General features: G+C 45.2%; 1 protein-coding gene across 4 annotated transcripts in view; it reads left to right on the plus strand.

Annotated features, from left to right (window-relative positions):
* The first annotated feature begins 4,708 nt into the window (after positions 1–4,708).
* LOC130284227 (pejvakin-like) overlaps positions 4,709–22,501 on the plus strand; it is a 59,761-nt gene continuing 41,968 nt past the window's right edge. The window contains exons 1-2 of one of the 4 annotated variants that reach the window (XM_056534369.1): positions 4,709–5,055; positions 15,499–15,694. In XM_056534369.1, the coding sequence (XP_056390344.1) occupies positions 4,845–5,055; positions 15,499–15,694 (407 nt within the window). In that variant the 5' untranslated portion in view covers positions 4,709–4,844. Of the gene's footprint in view, positions 5,056–14,741; positions 14,919–15,066; positions 15,201–15,498; positions 15,695–22,501 lie in introns of those variants that run through there. The other 3 variants (XM_056534367.1, XM_056534366.1, XM_056534365.1) reach the window with 3 other exon arrangements.

Here is a 22,501-nt window from a genome sequence, read left to right on the forward strand (position 1 = left end):
CGTATACACAGAATAATCTGTAAGGTAAACAAACTATGAATGTGCCGAGAACAAATTATGCTCATATGTGTAAAGAAACTATATGATCGTATGCACCTAATAACTATGTGAGCGTATGCCCGGAACAAATCACATGCGTGTATGCAAAGGACGAACTATCTGGGTGTGTTTCCAGAGCAACTATGAGCGTGAGAACGGAACGAACCATGCACGTGCGCATGAACAAACTATATGCAGAGAACAAACTATATGCGGGAATGCTCAAAACAAGTTACGAGCGTATGCACTAAACTATATGGCGTCTAACAATTGAGCATCTGCATCAAACCATGAGGATGAACATATATACAGAACCAATCATGAATGCATGCGCTGAAGTACTCTGAGTATTTGAACTAAATGTGAGTATGCACAATGAACTATGTGAATGTCTGCACAGCACAAACTAAATGTGCATATACTAGAAACACACTGGCCCTCATTTACTATTCTAAACCCGACCTCTTTTGTCGGGTTTTTTTGTCGCATCTTTGTCTGCGCCATGTCGCAGACATCGTGCGCCAGTCTGCGACACTATGCGACATTTCTTCCCGACAGACCCGATGTGGATTCTCCCAAACCCGAAAAAGGGGCGTAACCTGACATTTCTGAGCTTTCCCACATATTTATTAAGGTTTCCAACCCCAATTTGTTGAATTGTTGTGGATTTTTTCCCGACAGCTCAGAGGAGTTGGAAACCAAAACCTACAAAACCTACGTGCGACAAACAGGATGCAACATAATAATAAATACCAGGGGGAAAAAGCAGTCGGGTAAGAAAGCAACATAGACTTACAACCCGATTTTCTTAGTAAATGAGGGCCACTATGTGAGATAATGCAAAGAAACAAACTAAATGAGCGAACGCCCAGAGTAAACTATATGCCCATACGGCCAACTACGAACCATGCGCCTGAGTATGAGAACTATGATCTACTACACCAAACAAACTTGATGAACCTATACTCAGGACGACTATATGCTCGCATGCGCAAAACAAAGTGTATGTACGTATGCCCGGAACAAACTATATTAGTGTCCACCCAAGACAAACTTGATACACGTATGCTCAGTACAAACTATATGCACGCATAATGTAAATTATATGACCACATACTCATGCACATAACACTCTCCATGCTGGACTAGCATGTGCGGCATAATGCTACGAACGTGCGAACAGCATGACACCAAGAATGCATGTTTATCCTAAATACCACCAGTGCATGCTCACCATAAATGCTACCAGTGCACATACAGCATCGCTATGAGCATGCACACAGTATTAATGCTATGAGCGTATGTACAATACAACCCTACGAGCGTACGTACCGTATAGCGACTGCACAGCATAAATGCTACGCCCGTATGTAAATAGTATAATTGCTGCGAGCAGATGCACAGTATGAATATTATGGCTACATGTGCAATACCACCAGCGCGCCATGCAGCAACACTGCTACTGCACAATGGCTACCAGTGCACGTGCAGCAATAAACACATGACACACCCCTTCTATCAACATGAGGGCCGTGTCGAAACCCAATAAATAAAGAGCAAACATGTAGAATGTGACCGCATGCAAGGAACAAAGTATAGGAGCGTGACAAATTGTAGGAGCGTGTGCACACAACAACTAAATGACCGTATGCGTGGAATGATCATAGGAGCGTTGCACCGAATAACTATGATTGTATGTGTAGAATGACTATGGGAGCAAGTGCATTGAACAACTATATGACCGTATGTGCATAATATATTATAGGGACATGTGCACAGAACATATAATTGTGAGCGTAGAATGAATTATGGGAACGTGTGCACAGACCAACAACATGATTGTAGAATGCACTATAGGAGTGTGTGCACAGAACAACTATATGATTGTATGCGTAGAATAAATTCTAGACACATGTGCACTGAACCGCTATATAATTGTAGACTACATTATAGGCGCATGTGCATGGAAACATCTACATGACTGTATGTGTAGAATAATTTATGGAACTTGTGCACCGAACAATTATGACTGTATGCGTAAAATACCTTATATGAACGTGTGCATAGAATAACTATATGACCGTCTGCATAGCACCAAGTTATAGGAGCGTGTGCACGGTACAACTATATAACCATTCTATGCCAAGAGCGTGTGTACAGTATAAAGGCTACGAGCATGTGTACAGTATAAGCTACGAGCGTGTGTACAGTATAAATGCTACGAGCATGTGTACAGTATAAGCTACGAGCGAGTGTACAGTATAAATGCTACGAGCGTGTGTACAGTATAAGCTACGAGCGTGTGTACAGTATAAATGCTACGACCGTGTGTACAGTAGGCTACGACCGTGTGTACAGTATATAGGCTACGACCTTGCGTACAGTATAAATACTACGACCGTGTGTACATTATAAATGGTATGACCGTGTGTACATTATAAATGCTACGACCGTGCGTACATTGTAAATGCTACGACCGTGTGTACATTATAAATACTACGACCGTGTGTACAGTACAGAAGCTACGACCGTTTGTACAGCACAAAACCTACGACCGTGTACACAGCAACGCCCACTGTGACTTGAGATTAACCTAACCTACCTGCCTGACCAAAGCGAAGACCGCACCATGACAGAAATTTTTTTTTTTATTAATTTATTTTTTCCATGCTACCGGGGGGAACCAAATGTGATAAATGAACAGGTATGACATGTGATATAATTCCTCTACAGTGAGCCATGAAAAGAGCACAGCAAATCTGATACCATGGGGCAGACGTGGGGCCGAATCATGTGGACCCCTGCCGTGTAGCCCCCCCTGCTGACAACTCCCTTGGTGTTCCTAGCCCATGTGGGAGCGAGGTATGACGACAGACATCCCCATACACCTGCCGCTGAGACCCTGTTACTGCTATGTCTCGCCCTTCCAGCACCCCTTCAGGCATCCACAGACACCCCGACAAATGAGGGCGGAACAACGCAGCAAAACCAGGGGGGGGGGGGGGGGGTGATGCTGGTGCCAAGAACCGAGCGTGTAGGAACAGGCAAATCCCGTGAATTCCTCCTCCCCCCCCAGGTATCGTGGGGGGAGCGAGGTCTCCCCATGTTACCTACTGCGTGACCCCCTATGAAGAGTGGTGAGGGAGTGGGCCCGGACTGCATGCTGACTAGTCCGACAGCAGGCCCGGAACACGCCGCGAGTGCCCCCACGCTTACCCCACACATGCTAAACATAATAAAAATGCTGCCTTACCAACCACAAGGGACCCGGGTCCCCAAATGCTGAAACCGGGAGCCGGGCTGGCCAACCCCGGCCACCTACCCATACGCTGCACTGCCGACTCTTCCGGTCAGCTGACTCTATGCATCAGCTGATCAACGTCACGTGAAGAACCCGCGGCTTATCGTGCTAGTGACGCCACGGGTTCTTATAGTGATAACCCCGCCCCCTCTCACAAACACAGGCAAACATTCGTTAGCCTTCTCACACATATATATATATATAGCAAACGAATAGGCAACAGCACTCCCATAAGGTGCAAAAAAACGGTACTTTATTCACATAAACGTGGAGGTGGCCACCGTTTTTTTGCACCTTATGGGAGTACTGTTGCCTATTCGTTTGCTATCAGGAAGGATCTGCCACCTGGATCTTACGCAACTATCTGCACCCCACCACCTATCTTATTGAGATATAGGAGTGCGGCTCCCTTGGGACTTTTTATATATATATATATATATATATATATATATATATGTTGCTAAAACAAAATGTTAACATCACTAAGAGATGTTTCTGTGCATGAGATGTAGCGCCATACTGTTACTGACCAAATCCTATACACTAAGGCCAAGATTACCAATAATAGCAACATAAAAAAAAAGAAATGGTCAGCACCTCCAGACAAAGTGAAATATGTGCACAGATAAACACTGCTAGCTTTGTGTGACATACAGTAGTTAGTCCCCTCTGTGCCCTCATATAGTAGTTTAGCCCCCTCTGTGGCAGAATATATGAATTAGGCCCCCTATGTTACCCCATACAGCAGTTAGGCCCCCGCTGTGTCTCCATATAGTAGTTTGGTCTCCTCACATTGGGGGAGATTTATGAAAACCTGTCCAGAGGAAAAGTTGCTGAGCTGCCCATAGCAACCAATCAGATCGCTTCTTTCATTTTTCACAGGCCTTGTACAGTCACTCCATATAATATAAAGCCCCCTCACAGTGACCCAATATAATATTAGGCAATCATAAGATTAGGTCCCTTACAGTACTGTCATATAGTAGTAGGTCCTCATAACTTTGATATTTCACTATAAATTAAAACTGTATTTCACTATAAATAAAAATAAAAATTTGTGTAATGGGATATTATGGCATACAGCAAATATAATGATGAAATGAACTAGCTTAAAAAAAAGACTTTCTTGAATGTTAAAAATGGAAGGGTAGAAATCAAAAAACTTCTATTGTCTCACAGGGAAATGAAAAAATACCTAAATCACCTTCATATTTTTTTAAGTTGAGAACCTTTGTGCTTCAGGACGTGGAACATGTACAGTGTGTTACTAGGAGCAGCAACAAAGGCCCCTATTGCGTTACACATTCAATTATTCATTGACTCAAGTAATAGGAGTCAATGACGGTACATGAGCTGCTGGAAAAAGCACAACATATGCTGTATGCATCAAACAGCAAGGATGCTACCATCTACACTCAAAATTGGGACATTTATTTCATTTTTTGACCATCCACACATAGGGACACAGGCAACTGTCTGACAAGGCTAAAGATATCTTTCTACTATGTTTGCTGCTGCCACAAAGAACTTTGTAAAACAAGTTGGTGATGGGGGGAGGTTGATTCCAGTGCCCAACCTTAGTGAAGCAGATAAATACCAGCCTCTGAGCCTCGTAATAAAGAAGAAGCGCTGCTGCCTTTCCCGCAAGTACAAATTCATCTCAACCCCTTTTACACTCAAGGACATTCTTAATGGAGATAAGGAGATTTCTGCAGGTAATTCCCAATGGTATTATATGTGAATGTAAAAATGTATGCTACTGTGTGGTCTTGCCGTGGTGTTGTTTTGATAGCAGGTATCTGGAATACATATCTAATGAGGTTCTGTCCTATGAGTGATGGGTGTCTCCCCCTGGGTCTCCCAATGTGGATTAATCTACCTTACGCATATCCTTTTCTGTATTACAGCTGTTGTCGGCATCTCTGTATTTCTAAAAGGGACAGCTGAAACTTCTATGCACAGTGCTCACTCACTCACTTTACTGTGTACTGTTTGGCTGGACATTAGGGTGGATATAACTACCCCTAGGTGGGGCAGTATTGTCTGTGTCTGGGGAGTGCAGATTCCTGTAGTCTCTAGGTCTACGTTGTGTGACTACTGTAGCCGCTCTGTTAATTTGTTTTTCACATATATTATGTATTTAATTGTTCACTACAAAAGTAAATTTTGTTATGTTACCTTCTTTTCTTTCCTCTGATGAGGTCACCATATGTGTGACAGAAATGTGTTGGGAAACTATCTGTGAATACATACCCCTAAGAGGGAACATTGTATTTGCCATCTGTATGTGAGAGTTTTCTCCACCTGAAAACGGCAGTCTGACTAGGGTGGACGCTCAGTCGCCTTTTGTTTACTATTTGATCATTGCTTGGGATTTGTTGGTTATATTTGTGAAAGTTTTATGGCATCCTCAGATTTTTGTTTTTAAGGGAATTCCTTGGAAGAATTATGATTAGGTGAGCGATACAACTTGAATATTATACACATTAGAATCATTTTGTCTTGCGTTGTTTCCCTGGTGTTTCAGTATGTTATTAAATAGCCCTAGTCGACCAAGAGGCCATGGGCTTCACCAAAAGGGGGCGTTGTTTAGATGCACCCCAGTCTACCCAGCACCAAACTGCTGTCAGTTCGGATGATCAAACCCACAGTCAGGAATGACTTGCGTCTGTATTATGGATACATATGGATCCAGCCTCGGGGTTTGCTTCAGTTGCATCTAGTTTAGTCAGAATTTGACGGTCCACAATTCTTTTTCTGACATTTTGGCTGATTTCTTTAGATTTTTCCATGATGTCAAAAAGAGAGGCAAGTAGGTCTTGAAAGTAGGCCTTAAAATCCGTCCACAGATACAACTCAACTACGTCACATGATATCAGCTATCCTAACAGTCTGTTTACACATGCAGTTTTTTATATTGTAACTCTTAAATGCAAAGCCAAGAACAGATAATAAATGGAGACACTGGCTTGGTCTTCAATAGATATAGCTGAAAACCTGAATGTGTGATCACAGCCTTTCAGAAGCCTCTGAATCAGAACACAGCCTATGAAAAGCCTCTAAAGCATGGTTTTCTGTAGGAATTTTCAAGCTATTTAAAGTGTCCTATCATTTAATTGTAAGGTCACATGTGCCGCATCCACAGCATACAGCATACAGTATTTGATGTTGCGGATGTGCTACCGACTTTTCATAGAGTCAGCCTCCTACTTTGCCCGTGCGTCCTGCTTTGTCTGCTCCTATCAGCAATATGCCGATAACAGCAGACACAATGGGAGCTGTGAGTTGGGCACTCACATGCGCAGTGCATTTTCAGACATCACGGTCGCTCCCTTGCACCCATGATGTCTGTGAGTATACTGCGCATGCATGCGCACGACCTTGCAGCTCTCTCTGTGTCTGCTCATGGCAGCGGTTTGCTGCTACGGGCAGACAAAGCAGGACACACGGGCAAAGTAGGAGGCTGACTTTAGGGGCAGTAAATAGCGCATCCACAGAATCAAATACACTGCGGATGCGTTATTTGTGACCTTAAATTAAAAAAACTTTTTGACATGTCGCAGAGACATATCAAATGTTTTCATTAGCCGGCCAATCGCTTAGCCGATCACTGTTCGAGGACACAGCTGCGGACAGTGATTGGATGAGCAGACAGGTCCTGCTCCAAATCCCTGACTTGAAAGAATGCGATATCAGTGAGCAGCAGGGGACTGGAAGACTGTGGAATGGGAGCTGCATTTAGCCTATTTATTGAATGAATCCATTTTGTTTTCAGGGCACAAAAACATTGCAGATTACAGTGATCCCTCAACTTACAATGGCCTCAACATACAATAGTTTCAACATACAATTGTCTTTTCTGGACCATTGTAACTTGAAACCAGACTCAACAAACAATGCTACAGACAGTCCAGATCTGTGACACTTGTCAATGGCTGGAAGAACCCAACAACAATTTTGCCCAAAAGGCACCCTCATATTTTCCTCCACCATAAAACTTAACTTTTATTCTTTTAACTTACTATATACAAAAGTTAGAAGATTTAAATCACTATTATGTCAACTATATCAACTATCCAGTCCCGATATATGAAGATACAAGTACTAGACTTGATGTCCTCTCATCTGAAGGATCCAGTACTATTGTATTCTTTATTGTACTGTCTATATTATAGGGAGATGATATTCAATGGTGTATTCATAACACTGACTAAGGGGATTTGTAACTGCAGATTAGCAGTCTGCTTTTGTGATCCTTGAGAAAGCCACGTCAAGTGGTGAAACATGTAGGATGTAGCAGTATATATACTGATTTTAACTAGCACTACTGTCCACAAATCAGCTCACATATCAAGTGTTATTCCACATTGCAGGTGCACTTGCCCTACTGGCAGAAAAATCGCCATTCATCAGTGTTGTGAATACAGCATTAAATATGCTCTCCCTATAATATAGACAATTTACCTGTGCCACAGTTCGCTGCTCCTTTGGAAACCAGGTGAGGTTGGCTCCATTTTACTTTTTTAGGACATGGCATGTATGGTGACGGGTATGGCAGGGCAGATGGTATTAACCCTTTGTGATCGTGACGCCAGGGTGTGGTTTACCTAATTCATCACCCCAGGTATAGGCGCAGGGAAAATAATCAATCCGATGCAAGGTTATGGAGCAACAGCTTTTTACTGAGGCAGACACAGTGTTAAAGTCTTTAGAACTCAGTTTAGGCCCAAGGAGATGCATGGTGAACTTTAGGAAGCTTATCGGCTTTCTGGGACTTGTAGAGAACTTGAACTGACTTGTGCAAGCCACAGTGACTTTGGTAAAGGACACTGGACTATCTTGACTAGACTTCTCCCCTGTATTTGTGCTTACCACCAGGCTTTGATTTTCACATGCAGGGGTTAACTGGTAGTAGATGTGTGGCTGCATGGCTAGGCTTGGGCCTCCCTCAGGAACACCAAGCAAACTTCTTAGGTCCTCATTTCACTGTACCTCAGCTACAAGAGTGTGAGCTGAACCCTGACCTCACTATATAAGGGGGCTGTTTTGAGAGATCCCATTAGTCACTGACAAGCCACCTGTTCCCCTTGCACCTTTCTTAGGTTGTAAAAGAGTCCTGAGGAGTGTGGGGCCAGGTCACATGCATATGTAAAAAAAAAAAAAAAAATTTTAACTAAAAGGCTTGGTTTCCCAAAAGTTTTACATTTTTAAAAAGGGTAATAGCAGAAAATACCCCCCAAAATTTGAAGCCCAATTTCTCCCGATTCAGAAAACACCCCATATGGGGGTGAAAAGTGCTCTGCTGGCGCACTACAGGTCTCAGAAGTCACATTTGGCTTTTTTGAAGGAAATTTTGCTCTGGGGGCATGCCGCATTTAGGAAGCCCCTATGGTGCCAGGACAGCAAAAAAAAAACACATGGCATACCAACCCTACAGGTGTTTCACGACTTTTGCATATGTAAAAAAAAATAAAAAAAATTACCTAAAATGCTTGGTTTCCCCAAAAATTTACATTTATACAAAGGGTTAAAGCAGAAAATACCCCCCAAAATTTGAAGCTCAATTTCTCCCGATTCAGAAAACATCCCATATGGGGGTGAAAGGTGCTCTGCTGGCGCACTACAGGTCTCAGAAGAGAAGGAGTCACATTTGGCTTTTTGAAAGCAAATTTTGCTCTGGGGGCATGCCGCATTTAGGAAGCCCCTATGGTTCCAGAACAGCAAAAAAAAAACACATGGCATACCATTTTGGAAACTAGAGCCCTCGGGGAATGTAACAAGGGGTTAAGTGAACCTTAGTACCCCACAGGCATTTCACGACTATTGCATATGTAAAAAAAAAAAAAAAAAGGGTAAAAGCAGAAAATACCCCCCAAAATTTGTAACACAATTTCTCCCGACTACGGCGATACCCCATATGTGACCCTTAACTGTTGCCTTGAAATACGACAGGGCTCCCAAGTGAGAGCGCCATCCGCATTTGAGGCCTAAATTAGGGATTGCATAGGGGTGGACATAGGGGAATTCTACGCCAGTGATTCCCAAACAGGGTGCCTCCAGCTGTTGTAAAACTCCCAGCATGCCTGGACAGTCAGTGGCTGTCTGGCAATACTGGGAGTAGTTGTTTTGCAACAGCTGGAGGCTCTGTTTTGGAAACCGTGGCGTACCAGACGTTTTTCATTTTTATTGAGGAGGGGAGGGGAGAGGGTATGTGTAGGGGTAAGTGTATATGTAGTGTTTTTTACTTTTTATTTTATTTTTTGTGTTAGTGTAGTGTAGTGTTTTTAGGGTACAGTTGCACGGGCGGGGGTTCACAGTAGTTTCTCGCTGGCAGTTTGAGCTGTTGCAGAAAATTTGCTGCAGCTCAAACTTTCAGCCCGATACTTACTGTAAGCCTCCGCCCATGTGAGTGTACCCTGTACATTCACATTGGGGGGGGGGGGACATCCAGCTGTTGCAAAACTACAACTCCCAGCATGCGCTGACAGACTGTACAAGCTGAGAGTTTTAGTTTTGCAACAGCTGTAGGCACACTGGTTATGTATCACTGAGTTTGTGACCTTACTCAGTGTTTCAAAACCAGTGTGCCTCCAGCTGTTGCAAAACTACAACTGCTAAGCAACAGCAGGAGGCTGTAACTCACCTCCTGCTGCTGCTCCGTCGCAGGACTGTCCCTCGCCGCCGCCGTCGCTCCTGGGGCCCCGATCCCAACATGGACGCCGGGGATCGGGGTCCCCAGCACCCGGGGTCGTCTTCCCGCACCCGCTCAGTCCTCCGGAAGAGGGGCGGAGCGAGTGCGGGAGTGACACCCGCAGCAGGCGCCCTGATTGGTCGGCCGGTAATCCGGCCGACGAATCAGGGCGATCGTGAGGTGGCACCAGTGCCACCTGACCCCTGCAGGCTCTAGCTGTTCGGGGCCATCAGAGACGGCCCCGATCAGCCAGTAATTCCGGGTCACTGGGTCACTGGAGACCCGACTGACCCGGAATCGCCGCAGATCGCTGGACTGAATTGTCCAGCGATCTGTGGCAATCGCCGACATGGGGGGGCATAATGACCCCCCTGGGCGATATGCCGGGATGCCTGCTGAATGATTTCAGCAGGCATCCGGCTCCGGTCCCCAACCGGCTAGCGGTGGGGACCGGAATTCCCACGAGCGTATGGATACGCCCTGCGTCCTTAAGGACTCGGAATGCAGGGCGTATCCATATGCCCTGCGTCCTTAAGAGGTTAAGGACTTCAGCTTCTTTGATTTCAGAGTTCAAGGCAGCTAATTGAGCGGCCGTTAATGATGGAAGGTGTAACGAGTCTAAAAATTTGGTGGTCATGGAGGTTACGTCTGGAGAAGATGCAGTAGAGTCTTTTAAGTTATATAACTAAAAAGAGAGAAAGCCATTAGCAATCTGTGATGGGGTGTGTAGCATGGCACCGAAATCCGGGTGTATGAGGTGTGGGATGCGGGATTTAGTTTGCCTCTTCTTAAGTATGCGGGCAAGGAGCCTACCAGCTTTATCATTCTGCGAGTAATAAGTCGCCCGCATTTTACGATATGATTTTTCATAAGTCGTTAATACAAGGAAACGAAGGTCGCGACATAGAGAAGCAATTTCAGTCGCTAAATTGTCAGAAGGGGCACTTTTGTTTGCCCGGTCAGCTGCTCGTAGACGCTGTAGGGTTTCAGTTAACTTTTGATCTCGTTGCTTTTTTATTAAGGACCCATACTTGATACAGTAACCGCGAACGACCGCCTTATGGCAATTCCATAATGTAGTGGGATCGGCGACTGAGTCTGAGTTAAGGGAAAAAGATTATTCTATATCTTTTTGCAAGCATTCTGCATACTTGGGATAGGACCAAATAAAGGGGTTACTTCTCCATGTATAAGTCCGGGGCGAGGACACTGTGTCCTATAGTGTTAATGTAATGGCTGCATGGTCTGTCCAAGATACCATTTGTATTGTAGAAGTGAGGGATGTGGTGAGGAGGGACCTATCGACAAGAAATAAATCAATACGGGAGTAGAAATTATGAACTGTGGATAGGAAGGTGTAATCCCTCTCTGTGTCGTGGTGTACTCTCCAGATGTCATATAGTTCCTCCTCATAAAGAAACAGAGAAAGGGTAGTAGATATAGAGCGAGAAAGAGAGTTAGTGTCTAAAGAGGAGTCGGAAATAGCATTAAAGTCTCCACAGAGTAATAGAGAACCCCAGGGAGAGCTACGTACCCCCTTCAGAAATTTTTTGAGAAACGTTAGTTGCTCAACATTTGGGGCATACACGGCTACTATAGTCAGGGGGGCAGCATTAATAGTACAGCGAAGGATTACGTATCGTCCCTGGGAGTCCGAGATGACCTCTTTTAGTGTGAATGCAACAGTGTTCTTGATCGCAATCGCGACCCCTCTTGATTTTGTGCTGTAGTGGGAGTGAAAAAGAAAAGGAAACAAAGGGTGAGTAAAACATAATAGTCCTATCTTAATACTGTACATGACTTAACTTCTCTGTACACAATATGCAATATATACATTACTCACTATTATGCATTTGTATTTATCTCAAATCTCTGACTGTACACAAAATTATGTAGTAGGTATACATTTCTTAAGACTAAACAATTCTGACGTAATAATATGCATTTTATTACTGACTATTATATACATTTTTATTATGAATACTAGCTTAATAAACCCTATGGCAATGAAATATCAATTCAGGATACCTCCTGCACAACTGTCATAGCTGAAAGAATAACAATAGACACTATAGGCATTTTCATAAACATTTTATGTACACTTTATTACAATTTTACCAAGTGGATCAACCATCATCAATAATAGGTACTGCATATATTTCTGCAATCAACAACAAAATAATATATTACTCTATTATATGAGTTATAGTACCGCTCTACAGTTCCAGGTACTTAAGAGTTTGTAGTAAAGGATCACGGCCCAAGCGGGGTACACAAGCTTACGAATTTTGGTTGTAGGTGTAGTTCTTGGCAAGTCTGGCAGGTGCATCACTTAAACATTGCAAAGAAAACCTGAAAAACAGCAGTGGTAATCCACAAAAACATTTACAGTCTCACGACTAAATAGCAGACAAAAACAACAAAGTGGACATGGGACTTTCATCTAGGATATTTTCCATCCAAGAGTGCTTTCTGGGCTGGGACATAAAACGTGAGCCCCTAACTTGGGCTCCTTCCAAGGGATTGACAGTGGTGTTCCACGCCACCCTGGAGACATTGGAATTGAAGATGGTGGGATTGACAGTGACCACCATCTGTTCAGAGGGGGCTTGCGCCACTGGGGGACAAACAGTTGGTGCCTGGTAAGTCGGCCAAACCTCCTCCTCAGCAGGAGTAGGCCGAGGCACTTTGGTTGATGCCCGATGGGTCGGCCAAACCTCCGCCAAGCTGGAGTAGGCCGGGGCACTTCTTCTTGGCTCTTGTCTGGTACTTGGGTGCCATGACGGGCACTTCGGGCAGGCATGCCTCTTCCTCCACTTGACCCTTGACTCTTGGAGGTAAGAGACTGAATGGATCCGAATTCCACAGCACACAAAAGGGGAGCTGTGTAGGATTCTTGGGACGGGTCACGGCTGCTGCCCATTCCCCTCGTGCGCTTTGGACTTGGGTATATTCCACTATCTCCCCGCTCTCCAGTTAGTCCCTTTTAATTGCTCGTCTGTTGACTAGGACAGTCCCTCCATGGTAACAGTCCATCAAGGTGCCATACCCCAGGGCTTTTTCGAACTTCACTACTGTGGCTCTTCGCCTTTCGAGGTGTGGCTCTCCTGCTCTAGGGTGGTCCAGCATGCGAATATACAGGTGCTCGAGGTGTCTTGTGGTGTACTGCAGTGCCTGCCGCACTTCATATGGTAGTTGCTTAGAACCGTACTCCCTTCTCCTCTGTTCCCTTATTTCTTCCTCAATAGCAGCCATCTGGGCCTCCTGTTCGTCTCTCACCGCCCGAGTTGCGGGAACTGGGGGATGCTCCTTTCCAGGTAATGGCAGGAGGTACTGACGCATATACTGTATTATCTGCAGCTCATCGCCGAACATCCACCAGAGCAGGGGCTTCTGAACTTGGGGGACAGGCTCTGGGCTGGGAGAAGATGAAGGGTTACTCACTTCTGACTCCTTGGTGTAGATCTCCGCCCAGGATCCCCAGGTCCGATGATGTGGAGATAGCCGTGACGGCGACGCTCCCTGGGATGATGAGGGCGTTCCGCCCTCAGGATTCGCTGGCCACTGCTCGTCGTCCTCCGGCAGCAGGACCTTCAGGTATGCTTCCCCTCCTTCCAGCGACAGCTTCTGCAGCCAGTCCGTAAGCTCCTGGAAGACATGAGCTGCAGCCACTGTTCCAGCCACTGTTCCTTTCCGGGCGCTAAGTGCCATCTTGAGATTCTCAGACCTTGTAGTATTTCATGCTTCCGCCATCTTGCTCTGCTCACCAACTTACTGCAGGCTTCAGAGGTCCGACTGCGCTGCTCCTTTTATCCTGGACTCCCGCAAGATGGCCGCATCAATAAACTGGCTGCGGACTGGAAACACGTGGGCAGCGCAGTTCTTTCAGCCGGCCCCTGGGCAACAGGGGGCTGGCTCTTTATGTTCCACCTTGGATTCGGCAAGGAGTCCTGACTTCCACGCTCAGGGGCAGAATACAAACTTTTGTGGGAATTCTTTGCAGGCTTTTCTCCCGAGCTTTTAACCCTTTCAGGTACCGGACATCTTGTTTGTCCCAGCATGACTTCTGCCCGCACTTTACACATGACGAACACAGTGGCAGACAATAAAATCTTCACCTCCCCCTTTATTTCACAAGTGCCTTCTAGCATATAACTTTTAGACAGAGACAGTCTCATACAAAACTGGCGCAATTCTGTTTCACGGACGTGCGGTTTCATTGCAATACTGTGGACACAGTTCAGACTGGGGGGTATTTTTGTATAAGGCACACACCCGTATCCTGTTCGTAGGATGACAAAAGTTGTTGTGACGGTAATGGAACGGCATATGGTATTAACCCTTTGTGATCGTGACGCCAGAGCGTGGTTTACCTAATTCACCACCCGAAGTATAGCCGATGATTCCTGGGCCAGGCGCGGGGCAAATAATCACTCTGATGCAAGGTTACTGAACAACAGCTTTTTACTGAGGCAGACAAGGAGTTAAAGTCTCTACAGCTCAGTTTAGCCCCAAGGAGATACACAGTGAACTTTAGGAAGCTTATCGGCTTATTGGGACTTGTCGTTTACTTGGACTGACTTGTGCAACCCACACTGACTTTGGTAAAGGACACTGGACTATCTTGACTAGACTTCTCCCCTGTATTTGTGCTTACCGCCAGGCTTTGACTTTTACCTGCAGGGGTTAACTGGAAGGAGATGCGTGGCTGCGTGACTAGGCCTTGGGCCTCCCTCAGGAACACCAGGCAAACTTCTTAGGTCCTCACTTCACTGTACCTCAGCTACAAGAGAGTGAGCTGAACCCTGACCTCACTATATAAGGGGGCTGTTTTGAGAAATCCCATTGGTCACTGACAAGCCACCTGTTCCCCCTGCACCTTCCTTGGTAACATAGCCCTTAGCAACAGTATTTAAAGGCACAATAACATAGTATTACAACTCACAGCATTACAATAACTCAGATATAACTTTAGGTTGTAAAAGAGTCCTGAGGAGTGTGGGGCCAGGGGATATGGACTGAGTCCGCCTTGTAGGACTGACAGGGGTACAGAATGGCACATTCTGTACTGGGCCACCACACATGTACTGTACAGGACCCTGAAGAAGCTCCTGTCCTCTACATAGACAGTGATTTACAGCTCCCAGCAGATCTTTCTTACTTTTATATGTAAGGATTTGCTTTATCTGTATTATCTACTTATTTTTCTTTAATCCTCACTTTTTCCTATTTTTTGATGGCATCTATATACAGTAACTCAGTAGTCTCAAACTGTGGCCCTCCAGATGCTGCAAAACTTCAACTCCCAGCATGCCCGGAGTTGAAGATTTGCAACATCTGGAGGGCCACAGTTTGAGACCACTGATCTAACTGCTATTATGGCTTGTACGTCATTGATGAACGTTCCAGTTCTGTGTACTCAACTACAATTCAGTGTTTTAGAATAATTTCATTCTTTTTTCAACAGGGGTCAGTTCCTATCAGCTGCTGAATTACGAAGATAAATCTGATGTGTCCTTAAACAGGAGACATGGGAACCAGATCTTGAATGATGTTGGGATGAATATTTATGGGTCAGATTCTGTTGCAGTTAAAGCTTCCTTTGGCATTGTAACAAAACATGAAGTGGAAGTCCCAACACTGCTTAAGGAGCTGATTTCCAGGTAAAGTATGATATATAACAGGTATATAACACTAAAGGGTATAGAGGTAGCAGTTGCATACATATTCCAGCTAAGTGCCTTTAAGAGATTTTTCAATAGATGCATAGAAGCATACTGATTTTTATTTTTATTTTTCAAAACTGAATTTTTATTAAGGATTTTTCAATGAAAGTACAGCATATACACGATGCAAACAAACAGCTCACTGGATTATCATCTGAATTGGGAGTGATACATTTCTTGTACAAATAGCCTTGTGGTATGCATTATTTATATTCCCCATGGCGGAAACGACACACCCAGTGCAATGGAGAAAAACAACAAAACAAAGGTTTAACAGTAACCAATGAACTATTAGCTGGAAACAATTCAAGTAACAGTGGAAGTGGTCCATAAATACGATATGGTGTTGGTAATTTTATATATGAGTATTACTCTTATATTGAGGGATAATATGCAGCCTATAGATCTTTGCAGTGTGACGAGGAAGCCCAAAGTGACCAGCGTGTCTGAAATTGTAAACGTTTGCCTGCACCGTAAGCTAATATTTTTTCATAGGCATAGGTCGTGTTTACCCTAGTAATGATATCCTCTACAGTGGGGACGGATCTTGTTTTCCAGTGACTTGTCAGTGCTATCTTTGCCACTATACAGATAATACAGTATAGGGCCCGATGGCCCTTAGGTACATGTTGCAGATCGAAAAAAAGTAAAATAGCTTGAGGGGACCAAGGGAGATGGCGGCCAAAAAGCTCCTGTAGGAGTTGTCTGCATGCCGTCCAGAAAGGGGTGACAATTGGACAGAACCATAAGACATGGGGTAGGGTGCCCCATGCGCCACACCCCCGCCAACATTGGGTGGTAACAGCAGGGTATATCTTGCCCAAGCGATCCGGAGTGTAATACCACCTCAATATAGTTTTAATGGCCGATTCTATTTGGGCAGAGCATTGAAGAGATGCATGAATAATTCTAAAAGCTTTTTGCGATCTCTCCCTGGTGACTTTTATTCCCAGGTCCCTTTCCCACATAAGCAAGGGATATGATTTGGTGAATGTGCTACCCTGTAGGAGATTGTTATAAAACACTTTCAACCCTTTTAATGGGGTGTGGAGTAATGTAAGAGAGGAGCTGTCCAGAGGGGCATCTGATCGCTTCAGACTCGACAGAAAGTAGCAGACTTGCAGGTACTTGTAAAAATCGTGTTTGGCAATTTGAAATTACTGGGTGTGAGGGTGGCAAAGGGGACAATGGAGGAACCATCATATAGATGGTTAGCATTGGTTATACCTTTGGTTATCCAGGTAGCCAGATCGACATCTGGTATGTTGGCTTGTATGAGTGATAGAGGTAATTCACTGAATGTGAGTGGGTGTGTGGGAGTAGATTGAAGAATGTATTTGGTCCATGCCGAAAAAGAGGCTTGAACTATAGGGTTGATGAAGATGGGAGGCGACATGGACCAATAGGGCAAATATAGGAGGTCTTTAATTTTATAGGGCAGTATGGAGTGATTTTCTATATCCACCCAAGGCAGGTCCGTCCGATCTTGCCTCCAATGCCGTAGTGTAGAGACCACCGTGGCAATGTAATAGTGACGTAAGTCAGGAGAGCCTAGACCCCCTGAAAGTTTAGTTTTAACCAGAATTTTGGCTGAGAGCCTCGGTTTACGCCCAGCCCAAACAAAAGAAGAGAGGATCTGGGACGCCTTAGAAAAGAAGGATGAGGGAAGGGAGATGGGTAGAGTCCAGAATAAGTAGAGAAATTTGGGGAGGAGGAACATTTTGAAGGCAGCTACCTGGCCTACCCAGGATATTTCTGACTTAGCTAACCTTTCCGCCTCCGTAGTCACAGAGGCCAGCAACAGCAGGTAGTTTTCTTTAAACAACGACTTGTGGGGGTAGGAGAGGTTTATCCCTAAGTAGTGTAATGAGTCGGTAAGCCAATCAAAAGGGTGCGCAGTGCTGAGTGCGTGAATAGTTTAAGGAGGGAGGTTGATAGCTAAAGCTTGAGTTTTGGCAGTGTTAAGGTGATAATAAGACTGGTCCGTGGATATCAATGTGGGGAGGATTTTGGTGATACGGGATGCTAGCAATTTGGCAAAGATCTTCACATCCTGATTTAGGAGTGAGATAGGCCTAAAGTTCTGGGGTCTGTCCGGAGTCTTGCCTGGTTTCGGCAGCGTCACTATGGTGGCCTGCAAGTTTTCTTTGGGAAGCTCGCCTCTAGTCATGGCTTAGTTGCAGAATCTAGTTAGGTGGGGGGCTAATGAGGTGTGAAAGTATTTATAGTACGAGTTTACAAATCCATCTGGACCCGGGCCTTGTCTGCAGGAAGGGAACCTATCGTGGATAATATCTCTTCCTCTGAGATTTCTTAATTTGACGAGGTCAGTTGGTCTGGTTGTAATGACGGGAGCTTTAGCTTGGATAGGAACTTAGTGGTAATTAGTTGGAGGTCAGGAGGTGAGGGAACGGAGTCTCTAAGGTTATATAAGCTGGAGTAAAAAGAGAGAAAGCCATTAGCTATATCTGTCGTTGTGTATAGTTTAGAGTGCGAGGCTGGGTGGATTAGGCAAGAGACCCGGGATTTAAGTTGTCTGCGTTTCAGGCGGTGGGCCAGTAGCTTCCCTGCCCTGTTATCTTGTGAATAATACGTCGCTTGGAGTTTTCTATGGAATTTCTCATATGAGGTGAGCAACAGGCAACGGAGGTCGCGTCTCAAAGAGGTGACAGCCGCGGCATGTCCCGTGGATGGGTCAGTTTGGTTGGCGGCTTCCGCTGAACGGAGGTTGGTGATCGTGTCAGTTATTAGATTATCTCTCTGTTTCCTTAGCCGAGAGCCATATTGAATGCAGAAACCCCGGATTACCGCTTTATGGCAGTTCCACAGCACAAACGGGTCTGAGACTGAATGGGTGTTATGGGTAAAGTAATCCTCTATGTGTTGTTTTAAACTGGGTGGGACCATAGGAAAGGGTTGCTTCTCCAGGTGTAAGTGGGGGGAGCAGACGAGGTGTCCGCTAGTTGTAGTGTGATAGCCATGTGGTCCGACCATTTTATGGGTTCTACAGTAGATGGAAGGGAGGTGGAAAGTAGAGACCTGTTGGTGAGAAACATATCAGTTCGAGAGTAGGTGTTGTGTACAGAGGACAGAAAGGTATATTCCCGTGCTGTAGAGTGCTGAACCCTAACGAAGCAGGTGCAAAAACGCATTTGGGGCTGGGGTGAGGAGCTCAGGCAGGGTGCATCACCATTTCTCGGTAATATCCATATTCTGTTTACATGTTATTGTGTCTATATGCTTTTTCCTGTACTGTGTACCAGTATACTGCGTGATGGTATTCACTGTTTCATATTGAACTTGACATATATGCTATGGAAGCATCCTGCTTTATATACAATATGTGCTTGTAAGGTAACTTCTTGGATATCTACTGAGTCTCCCACCCTGCTATCTTCCTGTATTGTCCGCTTTACCTCTCATTATATGTTTTTTAATTGTTTTTTATTTATGTCTCAATAAAGATTTGTTGCATATTATTATTTATACTCTGGTCTGTAGTGTTTGGAGTTTAGAGTGCTGAACCCTCCAGATATCATAAAGGTCCTCCTCTAGGAGCAACGGGGAGATGGTGGGAGAGGGGAGGCGAGAAGCAGAGGCGGAGTCTAGGCTGCGTTTAGAGAATATATTAAAATCCCCACTGAGGATCAAAGACCCCCAGGTTGATTCGCGTACCCTGTTCATCAGATGTCGTAAGAAGCGGAGTTGGCCTGTGTTGGGGGCATACAAAGCCACGATGGTCAGTGGGATGGCATTAATGACACATCGGAGGATCACACACCTGCCCTGTTGGTCAGCAATCACTTCCTGTAGAGTGAAAGCCACCATGTTTCTTATAGCGATCGACACCCCTCTGGACTTGGAGCTGAAATGGGAGTGAAAGAAATGAGTGAATTGAGGGTGAGTAAGGCGAGTCGCATCTTTAGATAAAAGGTGCGTCTCCTGCAAGCACAACACATCACATTTAAGCCCTTTCACCTCCCTCCACAAATAAGATCTTTTGCATGGTGCATTAAGGCCATTCACATTAAGGCTGGCGACAGTGATGACTATCTTATACAGAAATAGACATGTGCATATACAAATAGCAGGATCAAGAAATTCAGGAAACAGGACACACCTCCCAGCCAGCGTATGCCTGTCAAAGAGAAATAATTCTCAAATGGTGGACCGAAAGAAGAGATGCTGTTATGAACATATAAACAAACAAACAGACAAACAAACAAACAAACAAAAAAAAAAACACTAGTAGAACTAGATACAAGGATGGTATAAGCCTAGCACCATCCATTCCATGGTGGGGGTCATAGTCCATACTGAAGCCAAGGAACGCGCATAGCGCACTGAAGCCTGCCATTGTTGCAGAAAGAAGCACTGATCGTTCAGGCAACGTCCCAATCTTTCCGGACCCGAGCAGTTGTGGCAGCAGCGCGTGGTTCTTCCGTGGGGGGCAATTTGATGTTCCAATAACTTAGCAACTCTGTACCTTCCGTTATGTTTCTCACAACATGAATTGCATTCTCTCTTCTGATGAGCAGCTTTGTCGGAAAGCCCCATCTATATGGGATGGAGGCAGAGCGGAGGGCAGAGGTAACAGGTGCCAGGGCTCTCCTGGTCTGCAGTGTGGCTGCTGATAGATCTGCATACAGCGAGACGTGGTGGTAGGGGGCAGGTAGTCCATTATTACGTCTGGTAACTTCCATAAGGCGCTCTTTAACGTGGAAAAAGTGCACCCGGGCTAGTACATCCCGCGGGACAGAGTCATCCAAGTGGCGCGATCTTGGAATGCGGTGCACTCTATCCACCGTGAGCTCTTGGGATGAACAGCCAGGGAGCACCGACTTAAGGAGAGCTCGCACATAGTCAGGAATGTCCACCGGGGTGACCATTTCTAGCACACCCCAGAGCTTGATATTGTTGCGACAGCTGCGGTCCTCCAAATCTGCCACTTTAGCCTGTAAAGCCGCCACACTGTCTTCCAGATCATAATGCAAGTCAATAAGGGAGTTATGAGAATCAGCAAATTCTCCCAACTTAACCTCCAGGTGATCTACTCTGCCTCCCAGGTCTTTCAGATCTGACTGTATAGGGCCAATGATTGTGCTAATGTCCTGAAGGAAGGTAGAGCATAGGAGCAAGAGCATGTCCTTCATAGCAGAGTCTGTGAGGGACTTGTTAGAAACTGGCATAGTGGCCAATAAATCAGCGGTTGCAGCTGGGTTGGCTGTTAGGGGCAGAGATCCTCCCGGGAAAGAGCAGCGGCAGGTACATGTTGGCTCTGCTCGGTCAGGCCCCTGGGGGATGAGGCAGGAGGGGAGCATGTTGGGTTCCCCGGCGATGAGCAGGTGCTGCAGGAACTTGTTCGGCCACCCTGACCGCTCCGTGCAGGGGATTGGGAGACACCACATACCGTCAGTAGGTTCCCCGGATCCAGGGCAGCATGAAGAGCTGTGTCCGATGCAGAGTGGCGTCTCAGTGGGGATAATGTCGCCTCGCGGCTGCTGTGTTGAGATGCGGCCTGTAGCAGCAGGTTGCTAGACTACCCCCCCCCCCCCCCCCGCGCCATCTTGTGCAGGTGCGCCTTTCGGGGAGAAGCGGGATTTGGCCAGAGATCTGCTCCGGAGCGGTTTCTTCCTCCTCCCCGGCATGTCAGAGGGTCTTAGGGACCGGATTGCGGTGGTCTGGATCAGTGGTAAGCTAGATTTCAGTCACTATAGCGGTCGGTGAGACGGAGCTCAGCTACTGTGCCACCATCCGCCTCGGCAGCCAGGCCACGCCCTTCCCCTTATTTTTATTTTTTTATATTTAAAGGGGTATTCTGATTCGGTTAAAAAACATAAAAATGCTGTAGTATCCATTTGTTTGTAGAGCCTTAGACCTGTACTTCCTGGTTGTACTCCCTGTACAACAACGTACAACAACTCAGTACTACAATTCCCAAACTGCACTGCTTTCCCTCAGCTCTTCATCACAGCCCTCCGACCCTTCCTTCCCACAGCACTCCTGCCAGTTCCCCAGCCAGAGCTGTTGCAGAACATCTTATTTTGCAGCAGACTTTTGCACGACTAGTGAGGATGCTGTACCTGCTATCCATTCTCTGTCTGATCCTCTGCCTGTGGCATCATTAATGACATGGTTCCATACTGTAAACACACCTCACTTTCTGTAAGGCTATAGTCACAATGTTGAGAGTTGTAATAGCACATAGAAATGATAATGTAGCACTCACCCTCCAGATGGTTCAAGTGAAGAATCTTTATTCAAAGAAATGGAGCCGTTGCTGCTCGCCCCATGCTCTTTGTGAGCTACAGTGTTTTATTCTTCATTTCCTGATGTCATCTTCAGATTTTGATGTTTGAATAAAGATTCTTCACTTAAACCATCAGGTGGGTGAGTGCTATGTTACCACTTCTATGTGCTACTGTATTGAACAATTATTTTAATGCCGACACCCCCCGAGCTCCACACAGACTTTGGTGACTCCTATCATCCACGGCAGTGTATACTTTAATTCACTGTCCATGCCGTTTCCTCATTGTTTCCTAAATTTTTCTGAAATTCCATTAAAAATTACATTATTTTACTGTGATTATTCAAGTTGCTGTAAAAACAATACGTTTACCTCAATTTGCAAAATGGTGGTAAAATAGCACAACCTAAATGTCCAATTAAAAATGTAATAAAAAAATTAATTATATAGATATATATATGGCTGTAAATGTTGGCACCACTGAAATTTTTCAA

This window comes from Hyla sarda, chromosome 8 (assembly GCF_029499605.1).
Source record: "Hyla sarda isolate aHylSar1 chromosome 8, aHylSar1.hap1, whole genome shotgun sequence".
In the NCBI taxonomy this organism is placed as follows: domain Eukaryota; kingdom Metazoa; phylum Chordata; class Amphibia; order Anura; family Hylidae; genus Hyla; species Hyla sarda.